Genomic DNA, 27,642 nt, shown 5'->3' with positions numbered 1-27,642 from the left:
GTTTCAGGAGCTGAGATGTCTTATAAGACAGCAGAGACAATGTAAAATTTTCTAAATGAGTCAACTAAATGAGTCACTATCTTTGGCATATTTTATATACCAAAGAACAAAACACTTTTCCAAACTGGAAACAACTAAACCCTGAGATTTTGAAGGATAATTTAGGGTCCTTCCTCCAAACATTAGCAACAGCAGCTAAAGGCATTCAAAGAATACCTTATTTATGGGTCCACCCACTCCTAAAAAATCAACAAATATAAACTAGCAGATGTACATTTCTTAAATGAAATCGATGTTATGAAGATACTAATTTTCAGATTTTATGTTCTTTACTTTTAGCTTACAAATCCTTGTGGAGTTTATAGTTTTATAATTTTTTAAATAGTTGCAGCCCATTGTTCTATATAACTAAGACTTGGTAAAATTTAAAGATAAAAAATTTAACAAGCACTTTATTCACATTCTTTCCCCCGTAAAGGGTTTATCTTTTAAAGTCAGTTTTTTAAAAAATATTTTATTTATTTATTTATTTTTAGAGGGGAAGGGAAGGAGAGAAGGAGAGAAATATCAATGTATGGTTGCTTCTCATGAGTCCCCTGCTGGGAACTGGCCTACAACCCAGGCATGTACCCTGACTGGGAATCGAACCTCGATTGTGTGGTTCGCAGGCCCGCGCTCAATCCACTGAGCTACACCAGCCAGGGCTATCTTTTAAATTATGAAAGTGAAACCCAAATAATGCACACAATAAAAAAACATATAGAGACACCCTGACCAGTGTGGCTCAATTGGTTAGGCATCATCCCTCAAAGTGAAAGGTTGCCAGTTCAATTCCCAGTCAGGGCACATGCCTGAGTAGGGGGTTCAGTCCCAGATTGGGGCATGTATGAGAGGCAACTAACTGGGGATTTCTGCCAAGATGGAGGCGTAGGTGGAAACACTGTGCCTCCTCGCACAACCAAGTTTAAAGTCAACAAAGTTTCAGTAACAAAAACGCAGCCAAAACACAGAAAATTGAACTATACGGAAGTCTGACAACAATGAACTGTTTAGCCAGACCGGTAAGAGGGGCAGAGCCAGCAGCAGAGCGGGGTTGGGCAGGAAAGATCTCCCAATCTAGGTGAGCAGGCAGCCTTGGGCGGATCCCAGGTGTGGGGTAGCAATGGCAGACCCAGTGAGGGTGCAAGGTGGCAGGCTGACCGCGGTCACACATTCGAATGCAGATAAAACAGCAAAGGAGCGAGCAGTGAGACAGACCATGCAGTCCCAGTGGAGGGAAGCAGCAGAGGGGACCACCATTGCCCTTCTTGGACCCCGCCCCCACATACAGCGTCACAACCCAGCCACTGAGTTGCCCCGCCCTGTTGAACACCTAGGGCTCCGCTCCTCATATGTAACAGGTGCGAAGAGACCAAAGCATTATGGCTCAAGAAGAACTCAAAGCCCCAGAGCCATTAACTCTAAGCAACCAAGAAATAGCCAACCTCTCAGATGCACAGTTCAAGACACTGTTTATCAGGATGCTCACAGAACTGGTCAATTTTAGTCACAAATTAGCAGAACAAATGAAGGCTAAACTAATTGAAATGAAGGTAGATGTCCAGGAAACCAACAGCGATGGAAAGGAACCTGGGACTCAAATCAATGGAATGCACCAGAAGGAAGAACAAAATATCCGACCAGAAAGGAATGAAGAAATGAGAATTCAAAAAAAATGAGGAGAGGCTTAGGAACCTCCAGGACATCTTTAAATGCTCCAACATCCAAATTACAGGGGTACCAGAAGGGGAAGAGGAACAGCCATGAGAGGAAAACATATTTGAACAAATAATAAAGGAGAACTTCCCCAGTCTGGCAAAGGAAATAGACTTCCAGGAAGTCCAGGAAGCTCAGAGAGTCCCAAAGAAGTTGGACCAAAGAAGGAATACACCAAGGCACATCATAATTACATTAGCCAAGACTAAAATGAAGGAGAGAATCCTAGAAGCAGCAAGGGATAAGGGGACAGTCACCTACAAAGGAGTACCCATCAGACTGTCAGCAGATTTCTCAAAAGAGACCTTACAGGCAAGAAGGGGCTGGACAGAGTATTACAAGTCATGAAATCCAAAAACCTACAGCCAAGATTGTTCTATCCAACAAAGTTTTCATTTAGAATGGAAGGACAGATAAAGTGCTTCTCAGATAAGGTCAAGTTCAAGGAGTTCATCATCACCAAGCCCTTATTATATGAAATGCTAAAGGGACTTCTCTATGAAAAAGAAGATGAAAAATATGAACAATGAAAGGACAGCAAACTCACAGTTATTAACAACCGCACCTAAAACAAAAGCAAACTAAGAGGACGGCTAGATCAGGAGTGGAACCATAGAAATGGAGATCACATGGAGGATTAGCAACAGGGGAGTGGGAGGAGGAGAAGGGGGGAGAAGGCACAGAAAATAGCATAGACTGTAGGTAGAAAATAGATGGGGGGGAGGGCAAGAATAGCAGGAGGAATATAGAATCTAAAGAACTTGAGACACGCAGACATAAACTAAAGGGGGGGAATGGTGGGGGGGAATGAAGGGGGGAATTAGAACAACTATAATGGCATAATCAATAAAATATATTTTAAAAAATGAAAAAAAATGAGGCAACCAACTGATGTTTCTCTTTCATATCGATGTTTCTCTCCCTCTCTTTCTTCTTCCCCCACCTCTAAAATAAATAAATGAAATCTAATATATATCACACACATATATATATTATATATATATATATAAATTAAAAGTGAAAATGGCCCTACATAAGCCACCAATCCACCAGTGTTTACAGATTAGAATGTGACCTTTCAGACATTTTTAGGTATAAATATATTCATATATATTTTTCCAATATAAATATATTCATATAAGTATGTAAACACTTTTGAAGATATACATATACTCTTCTGCCACCTGCCTTTCTCATATAACAGAACACTGTCACACATATTTTGAAGACAGGACTGCTGTCCCAAAACAGCCTCAGGTCCATTAGAGTCTGGCCTGTAATGGGTACTCAATAAGTAAATTGTTTCACGTTTCTACTGGGATATTACTAAATTCTCCATTTTTTTACACCCTCGAGAAGAGGGCATAATTTCTTGACACTAGTGACCACGGCTGAGAATCAACTTAAGCCCCTGAATTCCCCCCACCGATCTCCCCAGGGCTCTTCCACCTTAAGACAAACTGTCCAATCCTAAGGGTACTGCCTTAAAGTATTCTTGGCCAAGAGACTTACCGTATTTTGCTGTGTATAATGCACACTTTTTTGCCCAAATTTCTGAGGGAAAAATAAGGATGCGCATTATTCACGGGCAGTACTGAACTGTGGGTGCACATTATACACGGGAGTGCATCATACACGGCAAAACACGGTAATTTCTTATCTCAAGGTAGCCCCCTGATTGGGCTAAATTCACTATAAACTTTAGAAATAATAATGCTCTTTCATATCATAATTCTATACTGACTCTGAAAATCTGAGAAATATAACTCTAAATACACAAAAAGCTTTATGCACAAAGATACCCATAACAGTACTAAACAAAGAGTATTAACACTGGTCACAGAAAGCAAAAGAATGTAAACACTCTAATTGTCCAAAAGGGAAACAGTTAAAATCCTATACACTCACTTGAAGGGATATTACGAAGACATTAAAAATAAACTTTACTTTGAAGAATTGTTAAAATATGATATATACTTGTTATAACAGTAAGTGAAAAAAAAACAGATACAATCATGTAAAAAACACATATATAGCCTTTGATTAAAGCCTGGAAAGAAATAAAGTAAAATATTGACTGTGGTTGCCATTGGGCAACTAAAAAAAGTACATATATAAATTCATTAATATGCATTTGTAAGTTTTCTTATAATGAAAAAACCAAGCATATTAAAAAACCCACCTTTCTCTTCACTTGAAAAGAACAGCAGCTAAAGAAATTGGTCTACACACTTTAAGAAGTTCCAGGACAGACCAAAACATCTCATCTTTAAAATGGCCACCTTACACCACATTACCTGATTACAAAGGTACTGGCCCAGGCCAGGTCTGGCAGCAGCACTAAGATATATAACAGGTTTCTTGTTATATAACACGTTGAATCCATCTACTACGAAGTCTTCATAATGAGAATGAATGGCAAGCCTACAGATCTTTGCAAGTCCTTCTCTTTCATCTTCATGGAAATAAGCACAGCCATTTTCATACCTGTTAAGAGACAGACACCCATATATTGATTAATATGTTATTATTTCTGGTTCACTCTGATTCTACATCCTGATTTTAAATCATGGAAATTAATTCTTTGCTTAGCCTAGAAACTGTCACCTAGATCAGTCAAAAGAGATAGGAATTACCCTCATCTTAGATGGCTGACAACTCCTTACGGCTGAAGGTTAAAAGGAACAGAGGCAATGACCTTTTGTCCATACCCAACTTCATACAAGGCAGAAAATATGAGAATCAATAAAGAACGGGAGTTCCTCGGATATAAAAAGGCTGGATATCATGGTTTTGGCTTATTCTACAAGAAGGCTAGCACTGGATAATGTAGGCATGGTTCTTAGCAGAGTTTTAACTCTAAAACATCCAAAGTAAATAAAATTGTCAAAAACACTAATCAGGCTAACTTTTGCTTTCACTACTATTTGCTGGGGACTTTTTATTATTCTTAATCTCCTAGAGGAGGGCGGGAGAGAGAAATTCAATTACAGGCATTAGAATTTTATTAGAAAAAAAATTCTTGTCCTGGCTGGTGTAGCTCAGTGGATTGAGTGCTGGCCTACAAACCAAGGGCTCACTGGTTTGGTTCCCAGGCAGGGCACAGGCCTGGGTTGCGGGCCAGGTCCCCAGTTGGGGGCATGTGAGAGGCAACCAATCTTTTCTGGCACACTGATGTTTCTCTCCCTCACTTCCCCTCTCTCTAAAAATAAATAAATAAAATATTTAAAACAAAAAATTTCCCCTTTGCAATATAGTTAGGCAAACTTACACTCTTACCAGGCCAAACTCTTTCCTGACATCTGAAAGTGAGTCTCCTAAGTTAAATGTTCCAATGTTAGGCAATCATTCCATTTCCATAAGAGTATTTACATAAAAATACTACTGATCCTATGTCTTCTACTGAATTCTCAATCTCCTGCAATTCCTTAATAATGCCATCATTATCATAGTATAAAGCAAATTTCAATTTCACAACACCTACTCATTTTCCTTATCACACTTCCTTTCTAATAAAGCATAAGCTATAACTTTGATTAAAAATAGTTTAATCTGTTTCACTGCTCTACCTTCTATCGACACGTGCCAATCAGCAATTCTAAAAGTAAGGGACTGATGACATTATCCAACATGCATGTGCTTACATGTTCTCGGCTCTTATTTTTTTAAAGATTTTATTTATTTATTTTTAGAGAGGGGAAGGGAGAAAGGGAAACATCAATGTGTGGTCGCCTCTCGAGTGCCCCCTACTGGGGACCTGGTACACAACCCAGGCAGGTGCCCTGACTGGGAATCCAACTGGCAATCCGTGGTTCACAGAATGATGCTCAATCCACTGAGCCACACCAGAAAGGGCTCAGCTCTTCACATGTATGAATTCATTAGCCCATTTCTTCCCCAGAACAATGTCATGAAATAGATACTAATGCTATCCTCATTTAATAAATGAGGAAACTGAGGCATGGAGAGGTTAAGTAACCCTTCCAAGAAGGGGAAGAGGCAACTCTCAACCCAGATAGTATAGTGCCAGAAAAGATCTGTCACAGCCTATATCCAATTCACAAATATTTTTATCACAAACTACTCATGTCTTTACCTGAAAATTCTGCATAGCCATAAGGTAGTGTCTGAAAGAATCCTAGTTGTAAGCTTTCTTAGCTTCTCTTTGTCCAGAGTTGAAATATAGGCTCCCAGACTATGTCCCAACAAAGCTATATGACCTAGTTCTCCAAGACTCCGGATTCTGTTAATCAAAATTCATTACATTAAAAATATATATTAGTGAAAACACAAATAAAGAAGTAAAACTTTTAGAGGCATTATTCCACAAAAATTTCTGTCCGAATGAAAATCCACTTAATGGTCTAAAAGGCACACATTCAGATAAATTTGGAAAATTCAATGCCTATAAAGTACTGGCAGCCTGGAGAAAAAAAAACATTTAAAAAATTAATTCCTAGGAGATAAATATCCTTCTATTTATTAAATATGTAATAAAATACAAACTTTGTGAGTAATTTTTTCCTAAAATTTTTTAAAAATTAAATACCATCCATAAGAACTATGGAAAGGAGAGCTAAAATGTGCAGAAAACAATTTTTCCCCCACAGATGTAGTCCCCTATTCAATCTGGACTGCCACAAAGACAGACAGAAAGCGCAGGGATTTTTTTCTTTCGCATCCTAGTGCAAACCAAAAGAACAACATTAGATTGTTCAAGGTCTATCAGTGGATGCACAGAAAACAATTTTTTAAAGAATCATTAGATGAAGATCAATTCCTTACATTAAATAGCTATTTATAACAAAATATAGCAAATTTAAAGGGAACTAGGTATTTATATATGATTAAAATGAATGGACTAATTTCCCTTATAAAAATAACTATAAGTCAATTTTTAAAAGGCCAAAAAAATCAAACAGGATACTGGGCAAAGGAGACAGTTCACAGAAAAAGAAATATACATGGGTTTTAAAACATACAAAAAGATACTTAACCTGGTTCCAAAGAAATATGCAAACTAAAATTATGCTGAACTATCATTTCTCACCTTTCGGACTGGCAACAACCCTTAAGTCTGCTAACACTCTTGCAGGCAAAGATGTGGGGGAAAAGGTACCCTCATACCGTGCTGGTGGGACTGTAAACTGACACAGGTTCCACAGAGGGAAATTTGGCACTATCTATCAAAATTAGAAATACACCAACTATCTGGCCCAGTAACCCCACTTTAGAACTTTAATATCCAGAACCATTTGCTTCTCTGAGAAATTACACATGTACAAAGACACTGGCTGCAGCGATGTTTGCAACAGTAAAACACAACAAAGAGACTAGTCAAACAAAATGCAGTTCATCTATTCAAAGTAAAAACAAACAGTTTTTAAAGGAGAAAACTGCTTGTGAACATGATATGCAAAGAACTGCAAAACACAAATTTAAAAAGCAAGAGACAGAACAATGTGCATAGTATTTATGTACTGGAGGGGCCAAGTAAAGATATTCTGTTTGTGTACACATGCCCATAAAATATTTCTGACAATACACGACATTGTCTATCTCTAAGGAGGAGAACAAAATAAGAGAGGCAGAGTTAAGAAGGATAACTGTCTTTGTGTACCCTTTTTATCTTTGAAATTTGAACTGGGAGAATGCATTACTTATTCAAAAATTTTAAATTTAAAAATAATTAAAGAGAAAATGAAACTGAGTAAATAGCTACACAGATGAAAAGAAAAATAAAACAAATGGATAATTTACAGATGACGTGGCCTGCCACCAATCAATTCAGTTGCAGCAATTCTCAGCAATCAGAAGCAGAAGCACAAGCACAGAAGCAATCAAAAGCAAAAAAACGCCCAGCATCCCCTTTTTGGTACTTTTGCCAGTCCCTCTCAAAGACATGATACCATAAATTTTACAGGATTTAGTTTTAGTTAATGCCTTCCTTTTACAAAATACATTACCTGAAATATATAAATGTCTTTGTGAAAAGAATAAACATCCTCTTACTATCATATGCAACTCTGAGTGAAACAGCTACTTATTTCAGCAACTTGGAAGAATGCAATCACTTTCAAAATCATTAACACATAATACTGTCAAAGAGAAGCTGCCAACCGTTCTCTATTACCGGGCATCCTGGGGCTCCTCGTCTTCATCTCCGTGCATCAGATTCTGAACTAACTGAAGGATGTTCACCATATCTTCTCCACTGCAGGAAAAAAAAAAGAACTGATGGATAGATAGAAATGGCACACACCCCCAACCACTCTCTATTTCTCTCATGCAAACTAGTTTTGATAAGTTTTTTGTTAAGTTTTTTCAACTGAGTAAGAATGTGTTTGAGATACAGTATACATCTTTTAAAAAAGTTTTTTGTTAAGTTTTTTCAACTGAGTAAGAATGTGTTTGAGATACAGTATACATCTTTTAAAAACAAACCTCAAGTTATTCACTGGAATTTTAATTACCATTGTACTTATAATTAATTAAATCTTCTACTTAATCTGAGGTTGAAATATTTTAATTTCACCAATATTACTTAAGCAGTATTCCTCTACCTGTTCATTGGAATCCTGAAGAATAAGCATGTCATGAGAGCCAAAATAGTCTTTATGAGATGCTGAAGGTCACAGAAGCAGCCAGAATACTCCAATGCCACTGGTATATTGTTTCCCTCCATGTAGGCATCTTGTCTGTTTGTTCTAACAGACTTAAAGATGCAAAGCAAGTATCATTTATTACCACCTCTTCCCCAAGCTGGGAAACTGGAGATCTGCTTAGAGTATAAACAGATTTACTTCTATCCAAGATATGTTACTACGTGCTCATCACGTGAGATGGTGAAAACTACTTCTGGGAAGAATGTGAATGGCTAAAGGAGTAAGCAATGTCAAAATGAATACATGTAATGTGAAAATATCACTCCATTAATGAGAATATGACTAATAAAAAGTTTTCTCTTTTGAAAAAGAAGCACTGTTTGTCCGATACCCATCCTCCCAAGGTGCTGACCTTCACGCTGGAGGGGCTCTTGTCCTTGGACGCTGTGTAGAGATTAGGCTGTGTGCCTAGCCATATGACCTTGAGCAAGTTATTGAAACTCCCTAAGCCCATACATTAAGGATACAATCAGTGCATGTACAGCATTTAACACTATGCCTGGCATAGTGCTATCTCAGATGTTGGCCATGAGCACTATTAAGTGTGAATACACCTGACCAGTAGCATTAATATCCTCCCATTCTAAGAATTACAGATGGTCTTGGTCTCCTCTAGGAAAACAACTGAGGGGTCAGTAGAACTCCTTAATTCCCTTCAGGAAATTTACTTCTCTGAGGAAATTAACAGAACTTGATTCCTGTTCTGACCTGTAGAACACACTGCACATCTGGAGGGCTTCAAACCAGCAACACTCAAATTACAAGCAGGAGTGCCTATTCTAAAATAGTGGTTAACCGGGTGTATTAGATGTGACATTTATTGACACACTGTTCTTCTGCAACTTTGTACATATTTATATTCAGGTCAAAGGGCAGTTTAAGGGAGTTGTAATGTTTACTTATGTGCAGTTTCCTGGTTATAAAAAAATAAGCCCTTGTATGAGGAAAGGCTGAAATTTTAATTATAAATTGAGTGCTAACATCCTGTGAAAATTTTAGTCAGGTAGCTAATTATTTTTCTAATATTTTCCCTGCTAGTTCAAACCATAAACACTTGAAAAATGTGCTTTGGTTGCTAAAAATGTGCTTTTGGTTGCTTAACTCACTCTGTCAAATAAATGGTTAAAACTGACATTTCCCTTTCATTTTGCTATATTTTAAACTAAGTATGAGAGTTGAATTATAATTATAAATCTGTGATTGGTTTTGATTCATGATGTTGAATTAAATTCTGAATGGGAAAGGGGGAAAAGCAGGCATACTTAGCATTATCACCAATCAGCCAATGGCATTTCAGTTTCTACTGTTATACTGCTCATAACTCTAAACTTGCTTTTTGCTTATGAGAACTAAAATTGTAAATCAATGATAGTAAAATCTTGGTTTAAAGAAAATGTATACCCTAAGTAAAGGTATGTGTCTTCATTTCCACTTACCGGTCTGGGAGTGGCCCTGGAATGTCCCCTGAGAGGAGCTTCTTTCCATTTTCCTCCTCTGTTATTCTTATTTTAAGGAAATTAAAAAAAACTGTTCATTTTATCTATCAAATTTTAACGTTTGAGCATGCAAACATACAACAATGTTACCTATACTATCTTAGTAACTGATGGTAGAATTTAAAACACATTTACCACTTCTCTCCATCTCCCTACCCTCCTTACCCCAGCCCCCAATTGGGAGTCTAATTTGAGTTTCAGGAAAAGAATATGAAAAAATAATAGTTCAACTTAGTTCTTAGTTAGTGGATACCCTATATGACCTTAATATATAGTAAGAAATGTTTATAGATTCCAATCAATACATTAAGTAAAGGAAACTCTTAATAGGAAGAACTGAAAATTATTCAGTCCTGCCCTTCAATTTCAAAATCCTTTAATTACAAAGCATCTTCTACCCAAGACAAATGCAATCTTTAAAGTCAACAGAAGCTAAGCATGACATTCTGAAATCCAGAGGTGTTTTTAACAGCAGGAAAACCAGTGCCACCAGTTTCATAACAGGCTGAACATGTTTAACAGGGTTGCTTCGGCTCCACAGGCTCACCTGCGACTGTCCTCTAGCATCTTCACAGCCTCCTTCAAGTTTTCCCCCATTTCGGCTAATGTAGGGTCTGCTACCTAGGAAACAAATTTTTTAAAACTTCAATTTTGATAATCCCTATTACTTCTATAGCATAATTGATCCAGAAATACAAAACACATGGATTTTAAAGCAGATATTTGTTTTAGAAATTCCAATAGTAAAAATGTATAAAGTAAAAAAGCCCACCAGTTCCACTCCCCAGGGGAAGCCACTTATAAGTCTGAGTAATAGCTTTCCAAATTTACTTATATGCACTTCTGCAACTTGATTTTTTTTAGCGACTATGGTTCCATGTCAGTATACTCACTTCATATTTCTTAGTGATAATGCTTTATTCCATTCTATGGATGTACCATTGTTTAACCAGTCCTGAATTAATAGTCCCTTAAGTTATTCCAGTTTTTCACTCTTGGGAGCAAGGTTCAGAAACGTGTGCAGTGTGCTATTCATTTTACTGCTGCAAAGTGGCCCCCCAAAGATATGCACGCCCTAATCCCTGGAACTTGTAAATGTAACCTTACATGGCAAAAATCTTTGCAGATATGATTAGGTTAAGATTCTCGAGATGGCAAGATTACTCTGAATTATCTAGGTGAGCCCTAAATGCATCCCATGTACCCACACAGAGAAGCAGAGGGAGACTAAACACATACACACATGTTATGTGAAGATGGAGCACAGGAAGATTTGAAGATGCTTGCCTCAAAATTGGAGTGACGGACAGAAACCAAGGAAGGAGTGCTGCCAGGCAACATGAGCTGGAACAAGAAAGGAAAGAGCTCTTTCCTACAGCCTCTGAGGGAGCACAGCAGCCCTGTCGCACTTTGATTCAGCCCAGTGATACAGAGTCCAAATTCTGGCCTCCAGAACTGTGAGAGAGTACACTTTATCGTTCTAAGCCATTCGGTTTGTGCTAATTTGGTACAGCAGCCTCAGGAAACTAAGGCACTCACAAACCTGCAAGTGCTGCTATAAACTCTGGAAGTTCACACAAGCTGGTAACAGTGACTGCCCCCAGAGAAGAGAACTGCAAGGATGGGCAGAGGTCACAGGAGTCTTTTCAGTCCACACCCTTGGTCCTTTTGGATTTTAGTGCCAACTGCACATCTATTTCCCATCCAAAAATAAAACATAGGAACAACTATAAAGGACACATGCACAACATCAAGGGCGGGGGTGGAAGCAAAAGAGGGAGGTGGGTTTGGCTGGGGTGGAGTGGTAGGGAGTAAACCCAGACAACTAATTGAACATGAATAAAATAACTAAAAATAAATAAAATAAAACAAAAAAATTTAAATTCTTGCAGAATTAAAACATACACAATCCTTTTCCTTTTTTTCTTCTTAATCTCCATAGCAATTTTCAGGCAATTTTATTGCTTTGAATCTCTATATGATTGGAGCTGGGCTATAAACGTTACAGAAACTCTCTTCTTCTGCTCTTAGTCTTCAAGTATATTTATCTGCTTTTTTCCTCACACTGCCTATTGTACTTAGTAACATCTTATCTGGAGTAGGTATGCAATAAGCTATGTTACACTTGGTATTGCATTACCTCCTCACCGTGTGCCCTACTGCTGCTGTTCCTGTGAAAACCGGGAGGGAACTGCAGCTTCATAGTCCCCCACAGGTCTCTCCCCACAGCACACACACTCCCTCAGGGGACTGGCTTACACTTACGTTGTTCTTTCTCCTACTCTCTTTTAGGAATTGAAATGGGGAAGAGGAAAGGAAGGAGGAAAAATGACATTTATAGTTAAATTTGAATGAATTAAATGTAAATATGATGTGTCTCTAATATCACAAGCCCTCATGTGCTTGCTGTGTTAACTGGATAATCCAAAATATAAAATGGTATCTAGTTGCAGGAAAATATTAGGTAAAAAAGTACTCTAAAAAATGTGTATTTATTAGTTGGTTCCTTAAAACTAAAAGTCATGCTTCCATAAGCTTCAAGGGAGGGCAGCCACTACTTTCTTGGTCACGTTTTGTATCCACAGTACCTTGCCAGACAATGCATATAAGAACTTGATTAAGCATGCTTGGAAGCTGAGAAAATTTTGAAAGTGACTGTAGCCCTGGCTGGTGTGGCTCAGTGGATTGAGTGCTGACCTGTGAACCAAAGGGTCACTGGTTCAACCCCCAGTCAGGGTACATGCCTGGGTTGCGGGCCAGGTCCCCAGAAGTGGGTGCTTGAGAGGCAACAACACATTGATGTTTCTCCCCCTCTCTTTCTCGGTCCCTTCCCCTCCCCCTAAAGATAGATAAATAAATAAAATCTTTAGTTCGCAGGCTGGTGCTCAGTGCACTGAGCCACACCAGCCCAGGGTTAAATACATAAAATCTTTAAAAAATATATATTAAAAAGGTGATTGTAGAGCAGTAACAAAAGTGTGACAACAAAAATTACACATTTGCTTTCACATGAATAGGGAAAAATAATAACTCAAACTGAATTCAAGGGCATTACTATTTAGCAAATCTAAGTCAAAAAAAAGAAGAAGTGGGTGAGGAGTGGCTAGACTATAGTGACAGAAAGAGCTGGACCCACTCGACAGAGGCACAAGGGAACTCTCCAGGGAGAGGAAAATGGTCCCTATTTTCACTGTGCTTGTGGTTATATTAACTGTATACACCTGCTAAAACTCCAGCTGTATAAAGTGGGTATTTTTATTGAATGCAAACTGTCCCTCAATTTAAAAGGATATATAGAGTCAATTTAAAATAAATATTAAGTGAATAACAGTACAAGTGGTACACAGACATGACAAAATTTATAAAGATGGTATATGAATTACTGCTATTTGGGAAATATAAAGCTAAACCTTTAAAGAGAAGCAGCTTCCAGAAAAGAGGAAAGAGGAAGTCTAAAACATAATTTTAAAATATATTTATCACAACATTCATCAATAACAGGAGTATATGATACTGCTGTTTCAATGAACTTTTTTCTGGGGAAGAGTGTTCATAATGGTGGCGGGTGGATTCTAAGACTATTGACAGAAGAAAAGCTAAAGTGTGTGAAGTGTGAGACCACCAGCTGCTTGTCTCAGTATACCATTATACTATAATTGTATAATCACTACAGTATTCCATTGTCTCAGTATACCATCAGTATACTGATGTCTCAGTATACTACTTGTCTCAGTATACCATTATACTGTAATGGTATAATCAATAAAATATATATATAAAAATTTAAAAAAATTAGAAATACACCAACTATCTGGCTCAGTAATTCCACTTCAGAACTTTAATATCCAGAGAGAGACAGAGACAAACTTGTCTCAGACAGAGACAAGCTGTTATAAAATTCGAGTTTACAATGTATACATTAGATGTATAAAAAAATCACCTTTCCTTCTTTCTTTTAAAGATTTTATTTATGTATTTTTAGAGAGAGGAAAGGAAAGAGAAATCAGTGTGTGATAGAAACATTGATCGGTTGCCTCTTCCGTGCCCCTGACTGGGGACCTGGCCCACAACCCAGGCAGGTGCCCTGATGGGGAATTGAACCTGCGACCTTTCGGTTTGCAGGCCAGCACTCAATCCACTGAGCCACACCAGCCAGGTCAAAATCACTACCTTTCTTCAGCTGGTTAAAGTGATCCAATATTTTAAAGCTACAAACTGCTGTGTTTCTAACAACTTTCTAAACACAACGTTAATCCTGGATCCTGATAATCATGCAACTACCAACTCTCTGAACTCCCTATTATTTTCCTCCCAGGTAAAAGTATAAACCGGACTTCCGCCAAGATGGAGGCATAGGTGGAAACACTGTGCCTTCTCCCACAACCAAGTTTGAATACAACAAAGGTTTGGAGAACAAGGACACGCCCAAAGACCAGAACACTGAATTATACAGAAGTCCGACAACTACGAACCGTTCAACGGGGATGGTAAGAGAGGCGGAGCCAGCAGCGGAGCTGGGTCTGGCAGGACAGATCCCCCGACCTAGGCTCGCACGCAGCCTGGAACCAGTCGGGGTGTGGGGCAGACTGACCACGGTCGCACATTCGCGCACAGTGAGACAGACCACGCAGGCCCCTGGGGGCGAACCCAGTGGTGGAGGGCTGACGGCAGTGGCACACTCGAGTGCAGTGGAACGAAACGCATGGGCCTGGTGACGGTGGTGGCTGCGGCGCCGGTGGGGGCGGCGGCGGCAGGCAGGAAGCCGTTGTCCCTCTTTGACCCCGCCCCACATACAACGTCACAACCCAGTGACTTAGTTGCCCTGCTCTAGTGAACACTTTAGGGCTCCGATCCTGCTACGGAACAGGCACGAATAGCCCAAAAGATGGCACAAGAAGAACTCAAAGTCCCAGAGCCAATAACTCTAAGCGACCGAGAAGTTGCCAGCCTCTCAGAAGCACAATTCAAGACACTGTTTATCAGGATGCTCACAGAACTGGTCAATTTTAGTCACAAATTAGCAGAACAAATGAAGGCTAAACTAATTGAAATGAAGGGAGATGTCCAGGAAACCAACAGCGATGGAAAGGAAACTGGGACTCAAATCAATGGAATGCACCAGAAGGAAGAACGAAACATCCAACCAGAAAGGAATGAAGAAATGAGAATTCAAAAAAAATGAGGAGAGGCTTAGGAACCTCCAGGACATCTTTAAATGCTCCAACATCCAAATTATAGGGGTACCAGAAGGGGAAGAGGAACAGCCATGAGAGGAAAACATATTTGAACAAATAATAAAGGAGAACTTCCTCAGTCTGGCAAAGGAAATAGACTTCCAGGAAATCCAGGAAGCTCAGAGAGTCCCAAAGAAGTTGGACCCAAGAAGGAACACACCAAGGCACATCATAATTACATTAGCCAAGACCAAAATGAAGGAGAGAATCCTAGAAGCAGCAAGGGATAAGGGGACAGTCACCTACAAAGGAGTACCCATCAGACTGTCAGCGGATTTCTCAAAAGAGACCTTACAGGCAAGAAGGGGCTGGAAAGAAGTATTCCAAGTCATGAAATCCAAAGACCTACAGCCAAGATTGCTTTATCCAGCAAAACTTTCATTTAGAATGGAAGGACAGATAAAGTGCTTCTCAGATAAGGTCAAGTTCAAGGAGTTCATCATCACCAAGCCCTTATTATATGAAATGCTAAAGGGACTTATCTAAGAAAAAGAAGATGAAAAATATTAACGGTGAAAGGACAGCAAACACACAGTTATTAACAACCACACCTAAAACAAAAGCAAACCAAGAGGACAGCTAGATCAGGAGTGGAACCATAGAAATGAAGAACACATGGAGGGTTAGAAACAGCGGGGTGGGAGGAGGAGAAGGGGGGAGAAGGCACAGAAAATAGCATAGATGGTAGGTAAAAAATAGATAGGGGGGAGGGCGAGAATAGTGGGGGAAATATAGAATCTAAAGAACTTGAAACACGTGGTTATAAACTAAGGGGGGGAGAATGGTGGGGGAGGGAGTGTGAGGGTGGAGGGGAATGAAGGGGGGAATAGAACAACTGTAATGGTATAATCAATAAAATATATTTTTTAAAAAAGCATAAACCATGCTTACTATCTAGCACTAGTACCCCCAATACTACTCACCTCTGAAAGCAGTAAGAACACAGCAGCAGCTGTTCTAGGAACACAGCTGTTCTCAGAACACAGCGGGTCAAAGATGGAGAAAACAACAGGAATTCTCTGGAACTTGATATATTGCCTTGCAAACCTGGCTTACCTTCCTGGAGGCTCAGTTTCTACATTTGTAAATATTTTTCTGATTTCAAGAGAAAATATTTACTTAAGAACTGGGTACTTTTGTCTGTCTTCTAAGAAATGGATACTCTTAGAAATATCTTGTATTTAACTATCATGGATCTGTACTTGAGTGTGTCTATGGGAACATGAAGACAGTAATTAATGGCTTACTGAGCATCATAGTATTCCTAGTTGAAAAAGATATGCAAATATTGCATAAGGTATTATTATTTAACTTTACAAATTCCTCAAAAACAGTCAGAAAAGAACATGGAAAAAAGAAGGGGTAAAATACACAACAGGAAAAAAAAAACAACTTTAGTACAGGTAAGGAGGCAGCAAAGTTAGTAATGTTTATCAAACCTATCATAGATGTAAGTATGTGGAGGGAAAAAGGGGGCATTTGAATCACTCATCTTAAAATATTTTTCGATATACGTTTCAAAAAATATATTGCTAGATACCACTACTTCTGGAGAATCAATTCACTTAGACATTATATCAGGAGTAAATGCTTCCCAGTAACTACACAGACGTAAAAATACCACACATCAGGAAAGCTCTCGTTCAAAAAGTTTAGCAGCTTAACTGGCATCATACACTGATTCTGGAACGGAAAGAAAACTGCTTAAAGAGAAGCACGCTATAGTTACTGGGAACAAATAAGTCTTTCACTGAGACATGCTTCTTATAAGGGAGTATTTCCTAGGACTTGTTTGGGGACCAACTCAGAAACATAAAGCTATCCATTATCCTTACCAATATCATTATTTCCAAAATTGAGTTAGAATTATGTAAGATTAATGTTGCCAGCCTTATCTTAAATACAGTAAGAATAATTCTGAGGAAAGGAACCCATGAATTCTTGAAGCCTCTGTGTATCTTTAAATCTTCAGACCTTTAAGGTTGAACTGTGTGAAATTCTAGGACATTTTTAACACCCGTTTTTAACACACAAAAAGAACAATTTTATATGATTCCACCTACTCTAATGTTCAGTCCAATAAGTAATTTCAGTCTCAAAAGTATCCTGAAAGGCTCATTATAGCTAAATATTCAATGTCGCTGAGTTGTACTTTCAAAGTGAAGGCATTATTTCACTGTTTCTGTTTGTTCTGAATATAAAAAAATCATATTAGAAAAGTTTGCTCTTCCTTCAGTCATTTTAACTCAGAATGCATTTTCTATTAAAATAAAATGTGGAGCCCTGGCTGGTGTAGCTCAGTGGATTGAGCGCGGGCCTGCGAACCACATAATCGCAGTTCGATTCCCAGTCAGGGCACATGCCTGGGTGGCAGGCCAGTTCTCGGCAGGGGACCCACGAGAAGCAACCATACACTTATATTTCTCTCCCTCTCTCCTTCCCTTTCCCTCTAAAGATAAATAAATAAAATCTTTAAAAAAATAAAAATAAAAATAAATAAAATGTGGATAGGTCCCAGACTAGACCACACCTTATACCTGTTAAATACTTAACATTTGCCACCAAGCAAAACACTATTGCAATAATAAGAGAAATTAAATACACAAAAAATTATATTTGGAATAACTGTTTTGGCCCTTAAATATTGCTCGGAAAGAATGGATTTAATTTAAGCTACATAAATTTATTTACCCCTAAGAGATTTTCATTTTTATTTTTTAAACAATTAAAAAAGATTTTATGTATTTACTTTTAGAGAGAGGAGAAGAGAGGGAGAAAGAGAGGATGGGAAACACTGATGTGAGCAAGAAACATTGATAGGTTGCTTCTCAGATGCACCCGGGGGAGCTACCACGGACAGAACCCATGACCCAGGCACGTGCTCTGACCGGAATCTGGAATCCAGAATCCAGACTCATACTGGCAATCTTTCAATTTGCGGGTGGACACCGAACCCAACTGAGCTACACAGGACATGTCAGGACTATTTTTATTTTTGATCAATTAAATTGTGAAAGGAATTTTTGGACATTTTCAAAGTGATTGGAGGTATCTTTTTTTTATATCAGATTTTAACTTCAAAAGATGAAATGGCTTTTCTCTCCCTTAATTTACATTCTGCCACCAATAATGAGACACAATCACAGAATAAAGTATACATACATTATGAAAAAAACTACGTTAAAAAAAGACTCTAGAGCCCAGGCTGGTGTGGCTCAGTGGACTGACTGGGTGCTGGCTTGTAAAGCAAAGGGTCCCAGGTTCAATTCCCAGTCACGGCACATGCCTGGGTTGCAAGGGCAGGTACCCAGTAGGGGGCACATGAGAGGCAACCACACAGTGATGTTTCTCTCCCTCTCTTTCTCCTTCCCTTACCCTCTATCTAAATAAATAAATAAATAAATAAATAAATAAATTCTTAAAAAAAAAAAAAACCAACTCTAGAAAAGTCCTAATTCTGAACTAAACATTCTACATAAAATAGCTCTTCTGCAAAATCTTTCCTGGTGACTCACTCCACATACACTCCCCCCATTTGCTTCTTATTTTCTGTGCTACTTCTTTCAACCCTCCCTGCTATACAAGGATTTTTCTAAACATGTATATACCCCTTACCAGAACATAACCTCCTGCAGACATCACTTATTCTTCACCCTGTGTCTTTCTCAGCACTCAGAACTGCATTTTGACCATAGCTGGCCCTCAATAAAAACTATAAATCAAGCCAGGCTTCTGCTTTAGGTGAAAAAAAGATATCATTATGCTCAAGCAACACCTATCTATAATTACAACTCATAAGCTTATATATAGGGGAACACATATGGGATTGGGGACCATTAATAGCTCTGCTAATTACTACCTCTGCTACCTTATATAAATCAAGAATCACCAAGGCCATACATTTTTAGAATCAGAACTTTGTACATACCGTGTTTTCTCTGACACCTAGCATTTGGTAATCATTTACCATCTCAGCCACCATACACCTGTATGCAAAACCCTCCCATTAAGGCGATACAAGAAGCAGCTTGAAATGAACAGTAAGGTTACAAGCTATCATCTTCTCACAGAAGTCTCCCATTTTATGTAAGAGTAGAATCTAAAACGGCATACCACAGAAACTAGTCATTTCAAGCTTAGATATTGGGAGGTTTTTTTGTCAGCATTTAAAGTAAAAAGCAGGAACAGAAATTCTGGTAGTCCTTATCAGTAATGATCAGGAATGTTCCATTCATGCTTCAACTGCTCCTTATAAACTTATAGTAATAAGGGGATAACAAATTTTCCAAAATCAGGTCCAAAGGGAGAAAAATTAGCTCATGATGAGCGTAAGAAATAAAATGGGTTGTATTGTAATTAGATCAGTCAGAAACAGGGTCAAAGTTGCCTCTTTTCGAGAAAAGAATTAGATATACAACTTATTAATTGGCTTCCCTCCAGTGTTGTCCAACAGAACTTTCTGTGGTGATGGGAATCTTCTGTATCTGCACTGTCCTGTAGCCACATCTGGCCAAAAGCCACACTATGACTGTTAAACACTTGAAATATGACCAGTGTGACTGAGAAGCTGAATTAATTTTACTTAGTTTTAATTAAATATTTAAACATTTAAGACAAATGTGCTAGTGGCTACCATACTGTACAATGCAGGTCTAGGTTCTCTACCAGAGGCAATCCCTCCCACCCCCAGGAAAAAATTACTTCATCTGGAGAGGTTTCTGGTTGTCAACTTCAAGAAGAGGGTGCCCCAGGCATCCAGTGGGTAGAGGCCAGGCATGCTGCTCAACATTCTCTAATGCACAGAATAGCTTCGGACACCAGAGATTTATCCAGCCTAAAATGTCAGCTGTGCTAGTTTGAAAAACACTGCTCTAAGTTTACTCAAGGTTGGAATTAAAGTAAATGCAAGATAAATTGCCATACACCTTGTCTAAACATAATACCCAGGAAGAATAAGATTCTCCAAGCAATAGGAAAAGGTTTGGGCTGTTCCACAAACTTAAAGTAGCAGATTTTTACTAAAAAGTATACATAGGTGTGTTCGATAACTTATTAAGAACTTCAGCATCGGGGGGAGGGCAAGAATAGTAGGGGAAATATAGAATCTAAGGAACTTTAGACACGTGGTTATAAACTAAGGGGGGGGAGAATGGTGGGGGAGGGAGTGTGCGGGTGCAGGGGAATGAAGAGGGGGAATAGAACAACTGTAATGGTATAATCAATAAAATATATATTTAAAAAAAGAACTTCAGCATCAGAATAATTACTTCCTGTGTCATTTTAAAACTTGAATATTAACATAAGTAAGCACTGTGAGACTATGCTTTAGCCAAGGGTGTCCAATGTATGAAGAACGAGGCCCTAGGGCAGGGATGTCAAACTCATTTTCACCAGGGGCAACATCAGCCTCGAGGCTGCCTTCAAAGGGCGAAAATAATTTTAGGACTGTGTAAATGTAACTACTCCTTAACCATTAAGGAATTGAAATTACATTCGGCCCCTTGAAGGCTGAGGGTCCTAGTCCTACTCTTTTAGTTTGAATTCCTGGCCCCTTTGACTAACCTCTCTAGTTTAAGACATCACTAATTTCAGGTACAAGAAGAACACTGATACTATTGTGAAAAAGGACAAGAAAATGGCTGGGTCATTGCAGGTCTGCACATCTATATACTACCTTAAAAAAAAAGCAAGAATATAATTTTATTTGGACGAAAGGAAATACACTGAATGATTCTATTGAATGATGATAGCATAGTACATTTTAGAGTGAGAGAGATTACTTGAAATTTTAGAGGGTGGGTATCAAATAACATTGTGGTGTCTGAGGCAGTATAAATTATGCAAAGATCCACTTAAACAGGATCGTTCAGAACTGCTCAAATAGTCTTCAAATTTATACTAGCAATGTGGAATTTAGCTCAGAATAGACTATTCCTCAAAGAAACAGGAATAGGACCACCTTAATGTTTTGGATTTAAACTATTTTTCAGAACATATCTTCAATATTCATATTATAGCAATGCCTTTTCTCTTCTGCCCACTCAGCAACAAAAGAAGTTGTTCATTACATGTAAGGCCCTCTATTGCTTCAGGAAATGTAAAAATAAGACAGTCTTAGTTCTGAAAAACTTGACACTCAGAATTTCTACACTGGCCTAAGGCAGAAACTTCCAACCCACACATTCTGAATTCCTAAAAGAGCACACTGCAATTCTTGTGAATACTCTAGCCTTAAGAACTTTGGAATTTCAGTGTGCCTTCAGATCTTCATCTGGAGAATTTAAGATCTTTTATCATCAATTCACATTTGGAGAACTGCTGTAATCTACTAACCAAATGTCAGAAAAGTAGTAAAGCAGGATCCCAACCCACTGTTTTGTAATTTGCTCATAAGGAAGTATTCTTGGAGGAAAGATCACTCCAGTTCTTTGGGGTTTTAACTGAAATGACAAAAGCCCGTCCTATCTCCTCCTGAAATTGGAAAGAAAACACCGAAGCATTTTAGCATTATTTTGTATTCAACTATTGGTGTTACACACACGGTCTAGGCCAGGGTGCTCTCAAACTCAGCACAACTGACCTTCTGAGCAGATAATTCTCTGGTTTGGGGCTGTTCTGCGCAATGTTTAGCAGCACCAATGGACGCCATCCACACAGTACAAGCAGCTCCTTCTTACCCCCTAGTTACAGGAATCAAAAATGTCTCCTGACATTGCCAAATGTCCCCTGGGGAACAAAACTGCCTCATAGTTGAGACTCACTGATCCAGACAAAAACTCAAAGTACCTAAAAGTAGACACTGCTAAACAAAAGCCTGGAGAGCGTTTATTCCTAGCCAGAAAAACATGTAGCACTCGCTTGAAAGGCAGTGGATGAACGTTACTTTTTTTTCATGGCTGCATTCTCCCCAACTTATGAGAAACAGCCTAGGCGTGGGCTCTACCACTGTGGGCACATGAAGGCATCTGGCTGAACTTGTACGATTACACCCTTCAACTCTCCAGAGACAAGTGAACAAATCCACAGCAGCTGTTGCATTGACAAATGACAAAATGTGTTATTTCTGTCAGTTCAAAATTAAAAGAATGCGGTCCTAAAACACTAGCATTGCTCCTTAATTCTATGTGTGAAAAATTGTCTGGACAAGCAGACTCCCGAGCTTGAACAGGGAGAAAGGCTTTAAGGGAGGGCAGAATGTCAGGTTCTGAAAGTAGGTATCCGTGAAGAGATCCAAGCCCTGGTTCTTCTCATTCACAAGCTCTAAACCCGGGACAATCAGAATCCATTTCACAGGCCAATGCAGTCAGCCAGGTACATCACGCTACCGTTCCCCCAAGGGAAAGCTGAGGAAAGTGCTGCTGCCAGCGGATTTCGGGTTGATAGGAGGGTCTCCCCCTCGCCATCAAAAGGAAGAGCCAAAAAGTTCCGAAGTAGCAGCAAGCCCCAAAATGAAACTCACAATCTACAGAAAACCCGCCCTCTCCTTGAATGCTGAGGTCTTAACCTGCGTTCACAAACTACTGCATCAGAATCACGTGGGGGAACTTGTTAAACACGCAGAACCCCGACCCGCCCCCCAAGAGGTTTGGCCTCCAGATCTGAAAATTTGGATTTTAACCAAGGGCCCCAGGTGATTTCTAAGCACAGTGAAGCTGGAAAACCATTACTTTACTGTTTTTTTCTTCCTACCCTGGAAACCACAGAAAACCTACAGGATTGCAGCTAGCTCCCAGACAACTGGGGCTCCTGTTGAGGCGCTTCTGGGGCTACAAGTTGTTAGCTCTGTTATCCAAATGGGCGAGCCGAACTCAAAGCCAGCCCCAAGGAGGGCCCTGCATCGGGCTCCAGGGTGCTCACGGCCCGAGGCAGAACCAGGCTCAGCCTCTCTTGGTCCACAGGGACCCGAGAGACTCCGGGCCCGTAACGTGACCAGGCCTCAGCCACGAGCACTGGGCCGGAGCCCCTCGGGGCCAGGCCTCCTCAGGTGGAGCCCGTTAACCCCCTGCCCACCCCCCAGTCACAATGGCTGCTCGCGACAGGGAAACAGTCACGACGGAGGTGGAGACCCTGGGCCGTGGTGCCGCCTCCCGGCCCCGGTACGAACCTTCTCCTGGGACGCATCCATGGTTGAGGAGGCAGGTGGAGCCCGATGGGAGATCGCAGTCCTAGGCGCTACTTCCGCCTCCCGTGCTCTGCCGCCGTTTCCACGCTGGCAGCGCTGACGTCCCGGCGCCCGCTGCTGGGAGGGCGGAGACCAGGAGCAGCTCCCCGGAGTCTCCACTGGGTGGAGAATCCGCTGGCGTCCGGGAGGCGGGGCGCACTGGGATGCGCGAGCCCCTACAGGTGGGCGGGTCCCTCTGGGCTTCCGTACCTGGCCGTCTAGTCGGCCTGCCCTAACGTTCCCAGTAGAGTGGGGTAGGATGAAGCGGTGGAGCAGTTCCGAACTCTCTTTCAAAAGCCTGTCGCGCACATCAGAATAGAAATATACAATAATAAGTTACCACCTATGCAGCCAAGTGCAGGAACTACTAGTAAAGCACCTGTGCTTCCAGATCTAGGCTTCCAAATTCCATCATCTCAGGAATAGAACAGTCCATTCACCACAGATGGGCGGAGCGGAGGGGGGGGAAAGCACCGGTGCGCATGCGCAGGATCAACAGTTCCCTGGGTGCTTGAGGGGATTTATCATAAACCATGCTTGGGTGTCAGGTCTTGGATTGTCAAGTGACAGCTGTCCTGAAAAGGCACCGACCAGAGCTGAATGAAGTATTTGTCTCAGACCTCACCGCAGAATTCTAGATAGAAAAGAGTTTGAGACAACTGGCCTAGCCTCCTTCATGTCAAGTCCCAATTATGACTTGTCCGGTGATGATAAAGATAATAAATCAACTGCAGTTTCCCCATTTCATAGTATTGTACAACAGCCCCGTGTTATACAGATGATTATTTCTATTACACAGTGCCAATAGGATCCAGACTCAACCACCTGACTGCAGTGTCTGTACACTACACTAACTGCTCTCAAACTTGATATATAAGCATAATGTGGTTTTAAGGAAAGGAAGACGTCAAAATTCGCTTGTTATATTCTTCTAAAAGAGGGAAACTGAAATAGACTACCATGCGTGCAGTCAGTAAAGCAATTCACAGCTAGGAGACCAATGACATTAAAACCACAAAACCATTCCTTCTGCCTCCTGTTTTGTGTGCATTTCTTCTGAAATTTGTGTAAATGACTGGGTCACATTTTCAATGTAGTAATTACATATTTTGAGCTACCTAACTTGTATTTGGTTAATTTTCTGATTATGTTAATGAAATTTTCTGCCAAAAGGAGACTTATGTGCTGGTTTAAAGTGTACCATGGGAACTATTCAGATTTTCCAGAGCTCTGGAATTCCAGAAGGAATATCTAAAAATCAAATACGGTATAACCATGCTTACGGAACACAAGCCACTTTTACCCACGTGGTATGAAAATTTTCAAACATTTACAAAAGTTGAAAAGAATTGTACATGAACACCCATATGTTCACTGCCTGGATTCTACAATAAACATTTCCGCCCCCCCCCCCCCCATAAGACTACCTACTTTCTGGGATCCCGTCTACAGTTTCTTACTGGAGAAGTTTCTATGAGAGTGTAGAGGACCTGAAACCACAAGGGGGCGCGGCGTTCTCACCAAAGCCTTTGGTGTGCTTTGCAACTGCTGTTGGCCCTTAATGATCATTCTACCCTTCCTTCGGGAGAGTTAAGAGGGGAAGGACAAGCGCAGTCTCAGTGACTTCTGAAAAAAAAGAAAAAAATGTGCTTACAATACTTCCTTTATTACATAAAATGTCCAGGGGGAGGTCTATAAAACTTGAAACTATCCCCCAAATTTTCTGCACACACACACACACACACACACACACACACACTCTTCCCGCTAAGGAAGTTAAAACCGTTTGGCTTGTAGATAGCTATGTGAACTGATAAATTATAATGCAACAGTCTATGGGACAGTACAAAGTTAAAAATATTATAGGAAGTGAGAACATAAAAACAACCACTCACTGTGGGGACATTCGGCTTACATGTGCGGATACAGACCTTTCTTGATTAATAGGCAATAAGCAAAGTAAAGGAACTTTGTGGGTTTTTTTCCTTTGGGGCCATTTACATGATTTTTTGTTGTGTCCTGAGTAATATGTACATAATATTCTAGATGTTGGTTTTTAGTCCTTAACTTTTAGAACCAACCAGGTGACACACAAGGAAGATACATTTATTATTCACTATGGCAAGGTAAAAATAATAAATCACCAAAAAGCGGGAGAGAAGAGGCAAGGTGAATAGGAATGTAAGTGGAATCACCAATGTCTTCAACTCCATTCCAAGAAATAAGGTAGAGAGCTAAATCAAGATTCAAAGTTTTACATATACTATTTTAAAGATGTAAAGAAAACCTCTAGAAGAAATAAAATTTAACAGAAATCAGGATTTGGAAGGGATAAGAGAGCTGGTGCAAATGGCAATAAAGTTCTCATTTTTATAGGAAGGAGTCAATAGATTCTTCCTAAATTAAAAAACAAATATAGGACATTTTTTACAATGTAGCAAGCAATTTTCCCTTCCAAGTCTAGCTATCCAGTGCCTAGGGTGCAGTGGGGGTTCAGTGAACAACTGCTGAATGCATTGGTTCAACACATTTTTGGAGAGTCCATTATATGCCAGGCAGTATTCTAGGAATTGGGGATACAATGTTAAGAGATTAAGTCTTTGACAAAATGATGGTCACCAGACCAGTAGGTGGGTGATGGGGGACTGGGTAAAAAAGGTGAAGGGATAAAGATGTACAAATTGCCAGTTACAAAAATAGTCACCAGGGTGTAAGGTAAGCACACAAAATACAGTCAGTAATATTTTAATAGCTTTGTATGGTGCTAGGTAAGTACTAGACTCATCAGGTGTTCATTTGGTAAGTTATATATAATAAATGTCTAATCACTATGTTGTAAACCTAGAACTAGTATAATATTGTATGTTAGCTGTAGTTGACAAATTTTAAAAAAGAGATGAAGTATCTGAATTTGTGGATCTTACCATACTATTGTAATGAATACATAGCAAATAGCTATATTATATAATATTAGTTAGTTGTAAGTATCATAAGGAAAATAGAGCAGGATAATAGACAATAAATTCTGAATTAATCCATCCCTCAGGCTGAAAATATGAAATCTCTGTTCTAAAATATTGAAAATATTTGTTAAGTGATAATTAGCTAAAAGTAGAAGAAAATTAAGCTAAACCAACCACTATCATCAATGATTTATTATTAAGTAAATAATAACACTTTGAGGAAAGTGTTCCTGTTGACTTTTTTCTCATACAGGAACTTTCTTTGATGTTGGAGCAGTTCTGGTAATTCATACACCTTACTATTATTAATTATCATGGGAGCAGAGTGGGGTAGTCTTGGAAAATCTGAAGCAGATATGTTAAGATTGTTATAGTCATATAAAACAAAAATTTTCTAACATTTTAAACTACAATTTATGTTTAAGATCATTCTTCCCTTAAGTAAAGGGAGGATATTGAATATTTTATGGGACTTTGTAAAAAGGTGAAATAGTACCGAAATGTGAATTCTAAGGGTTATTGGACACACGGACAAAGCCAAAGTGGGGTGGAATTGAGGGTGGGAGGTGGGGATGGGCAGGGCAGAGAGAAGTGGTGGGGGAAAATGGAGACAACTGCACTTGAACAGAGAAAGAACCCCATCACATTGTCTACTTTAAACAATGTGAATTCCACTTTTTGTTGGTTTCAGATTTATTTATTTTATGAAAGAACTCAGCCTTCTCTAAAACTGTGCCCCCAGAGGAAAATGAACATAGATATTAAAAGACAATACGAATCCCCAGCCGGTTTGCTCAGTGGGTTAGAGCATTGTCTCCGATACACTGAGGTTGGTGGTTCCATCCCCAGTCAGGACAGAAACAAGAATCAACCAACGAATGCACAAATAAATGAACAACAAATCAATGGTTCTCTCTCTCTCTCCCTCCTCTCTGAAGTCAAATTTAAAAAAGACAACATAAAAAAGAAAAATATGCAAATGGTCAATAAACAGAAAAAGTTCAGCATCACTAGGGATCAAAAAAAAAGCAAAAATCAAGCAAAATAGTATTTTTGCCCATCAAATTAGCAAAGTTCTTTGTTTTTGATAGTAATATCCATTGTTAATTAAAGTAGAAGAAAATACTCTCATGCATTACTGGTAGAATTTCAAATTGCTGCAACACTTTTTATATGTTTCAATTACATTCAATTGATGTATTTTTGGCATTCAGTAACAACAAAAAACCTTAAAATATACATTTTTTTTTTGCTAAAAATTCTGCTTCCAGAAATTTAAGAAAAATTTAAGTTAAAGATTTAACTATGAGAATGTCAGTAACAGCAGTGTTTGTAATGATTAAAATTTTAAAACAATCTATATATCCA

General features: G+C 39.3%; 1 protein-coding gene and 1 non-coding gene across 3 annotated transcripts in view; both read right to left on the bottom strand.

The window, feature by feature from the left end:
- Window positions 1-23,457, bottom strand: part of PDXDC1 (pyridoxal dependent decarboxylase domain containing 1) — a 52,109-nt gene extending 28,652 nt beyond the window's left edge. Inside the window, exons 1-6 of one of the 2 annotated variants that reach the window (XM_037067761.1) lie at window positions 23,255-23,457; window positions 10,464-10,537; window positions 9,857-9,922; window positions 7,889-7,969; window positions 5,852-5,998; window positions 4,053-4,242 (exon numbers count right to left, since the gene is read on the bottom strand). In XM_037067761.1, coding sequence (XP_036923656.1) covers window positions 4,053-4,242; window positions 5,852-5,998; window positions 7,889-7,969; window positions 9,857-9,922; window positions 10,464-10,537; window positions 23,255-23,275 — 579 coding nt within the window. In that variant the 5' untranslated portion in view covers window positions 23,276-23,457. Of the gene's footprint in view, window positions 1-4,052; window positions 4,243-5,851; window positions 5,999-7,888; window positions 7,970-8,318; window positions 8,462-9,856; window positions 9,923-10,463; window positions 10,538-23,254 lie in introns of those variants that run through there. The other variant, XM_037067762.1, reaches the window with a different exon arrangement.
- Window positions 6,364-6,493, bottom strand: LOC119002093 (small nucleolar RNA SNORA31). Its single transcript, XR_005069676.1, has one exon. It is a non-coding gene; the product is annotated as a small nucleolar RNA SNORA31 (small nucleolar RNA).
- Window positions 23,458-27,642: the final 4,185 nt, after the last annotated feature.

The sequence above is a fragment of the Sturnira hondurensis genome, unplaced genomic scaffold (genome assembly GCF_014824575.4).
Source record: "Sturnira hondurensis isolate 20B ecotype Veracruz unplaced genomic scaffold, ASM1482457v3 Scaffold0017394, whole genome shotgun sequence".
NCBI lineage: Eukaryota > Metazoa > Chordata > Mammalia > Chiroptera > Phyllostomidae > Sturnira > Sturnira hondurensis.
Note: the sequence above shows the minus strand (reverse complement) of the source record. Positions and strands in the feature narration are given on the sequence as shown.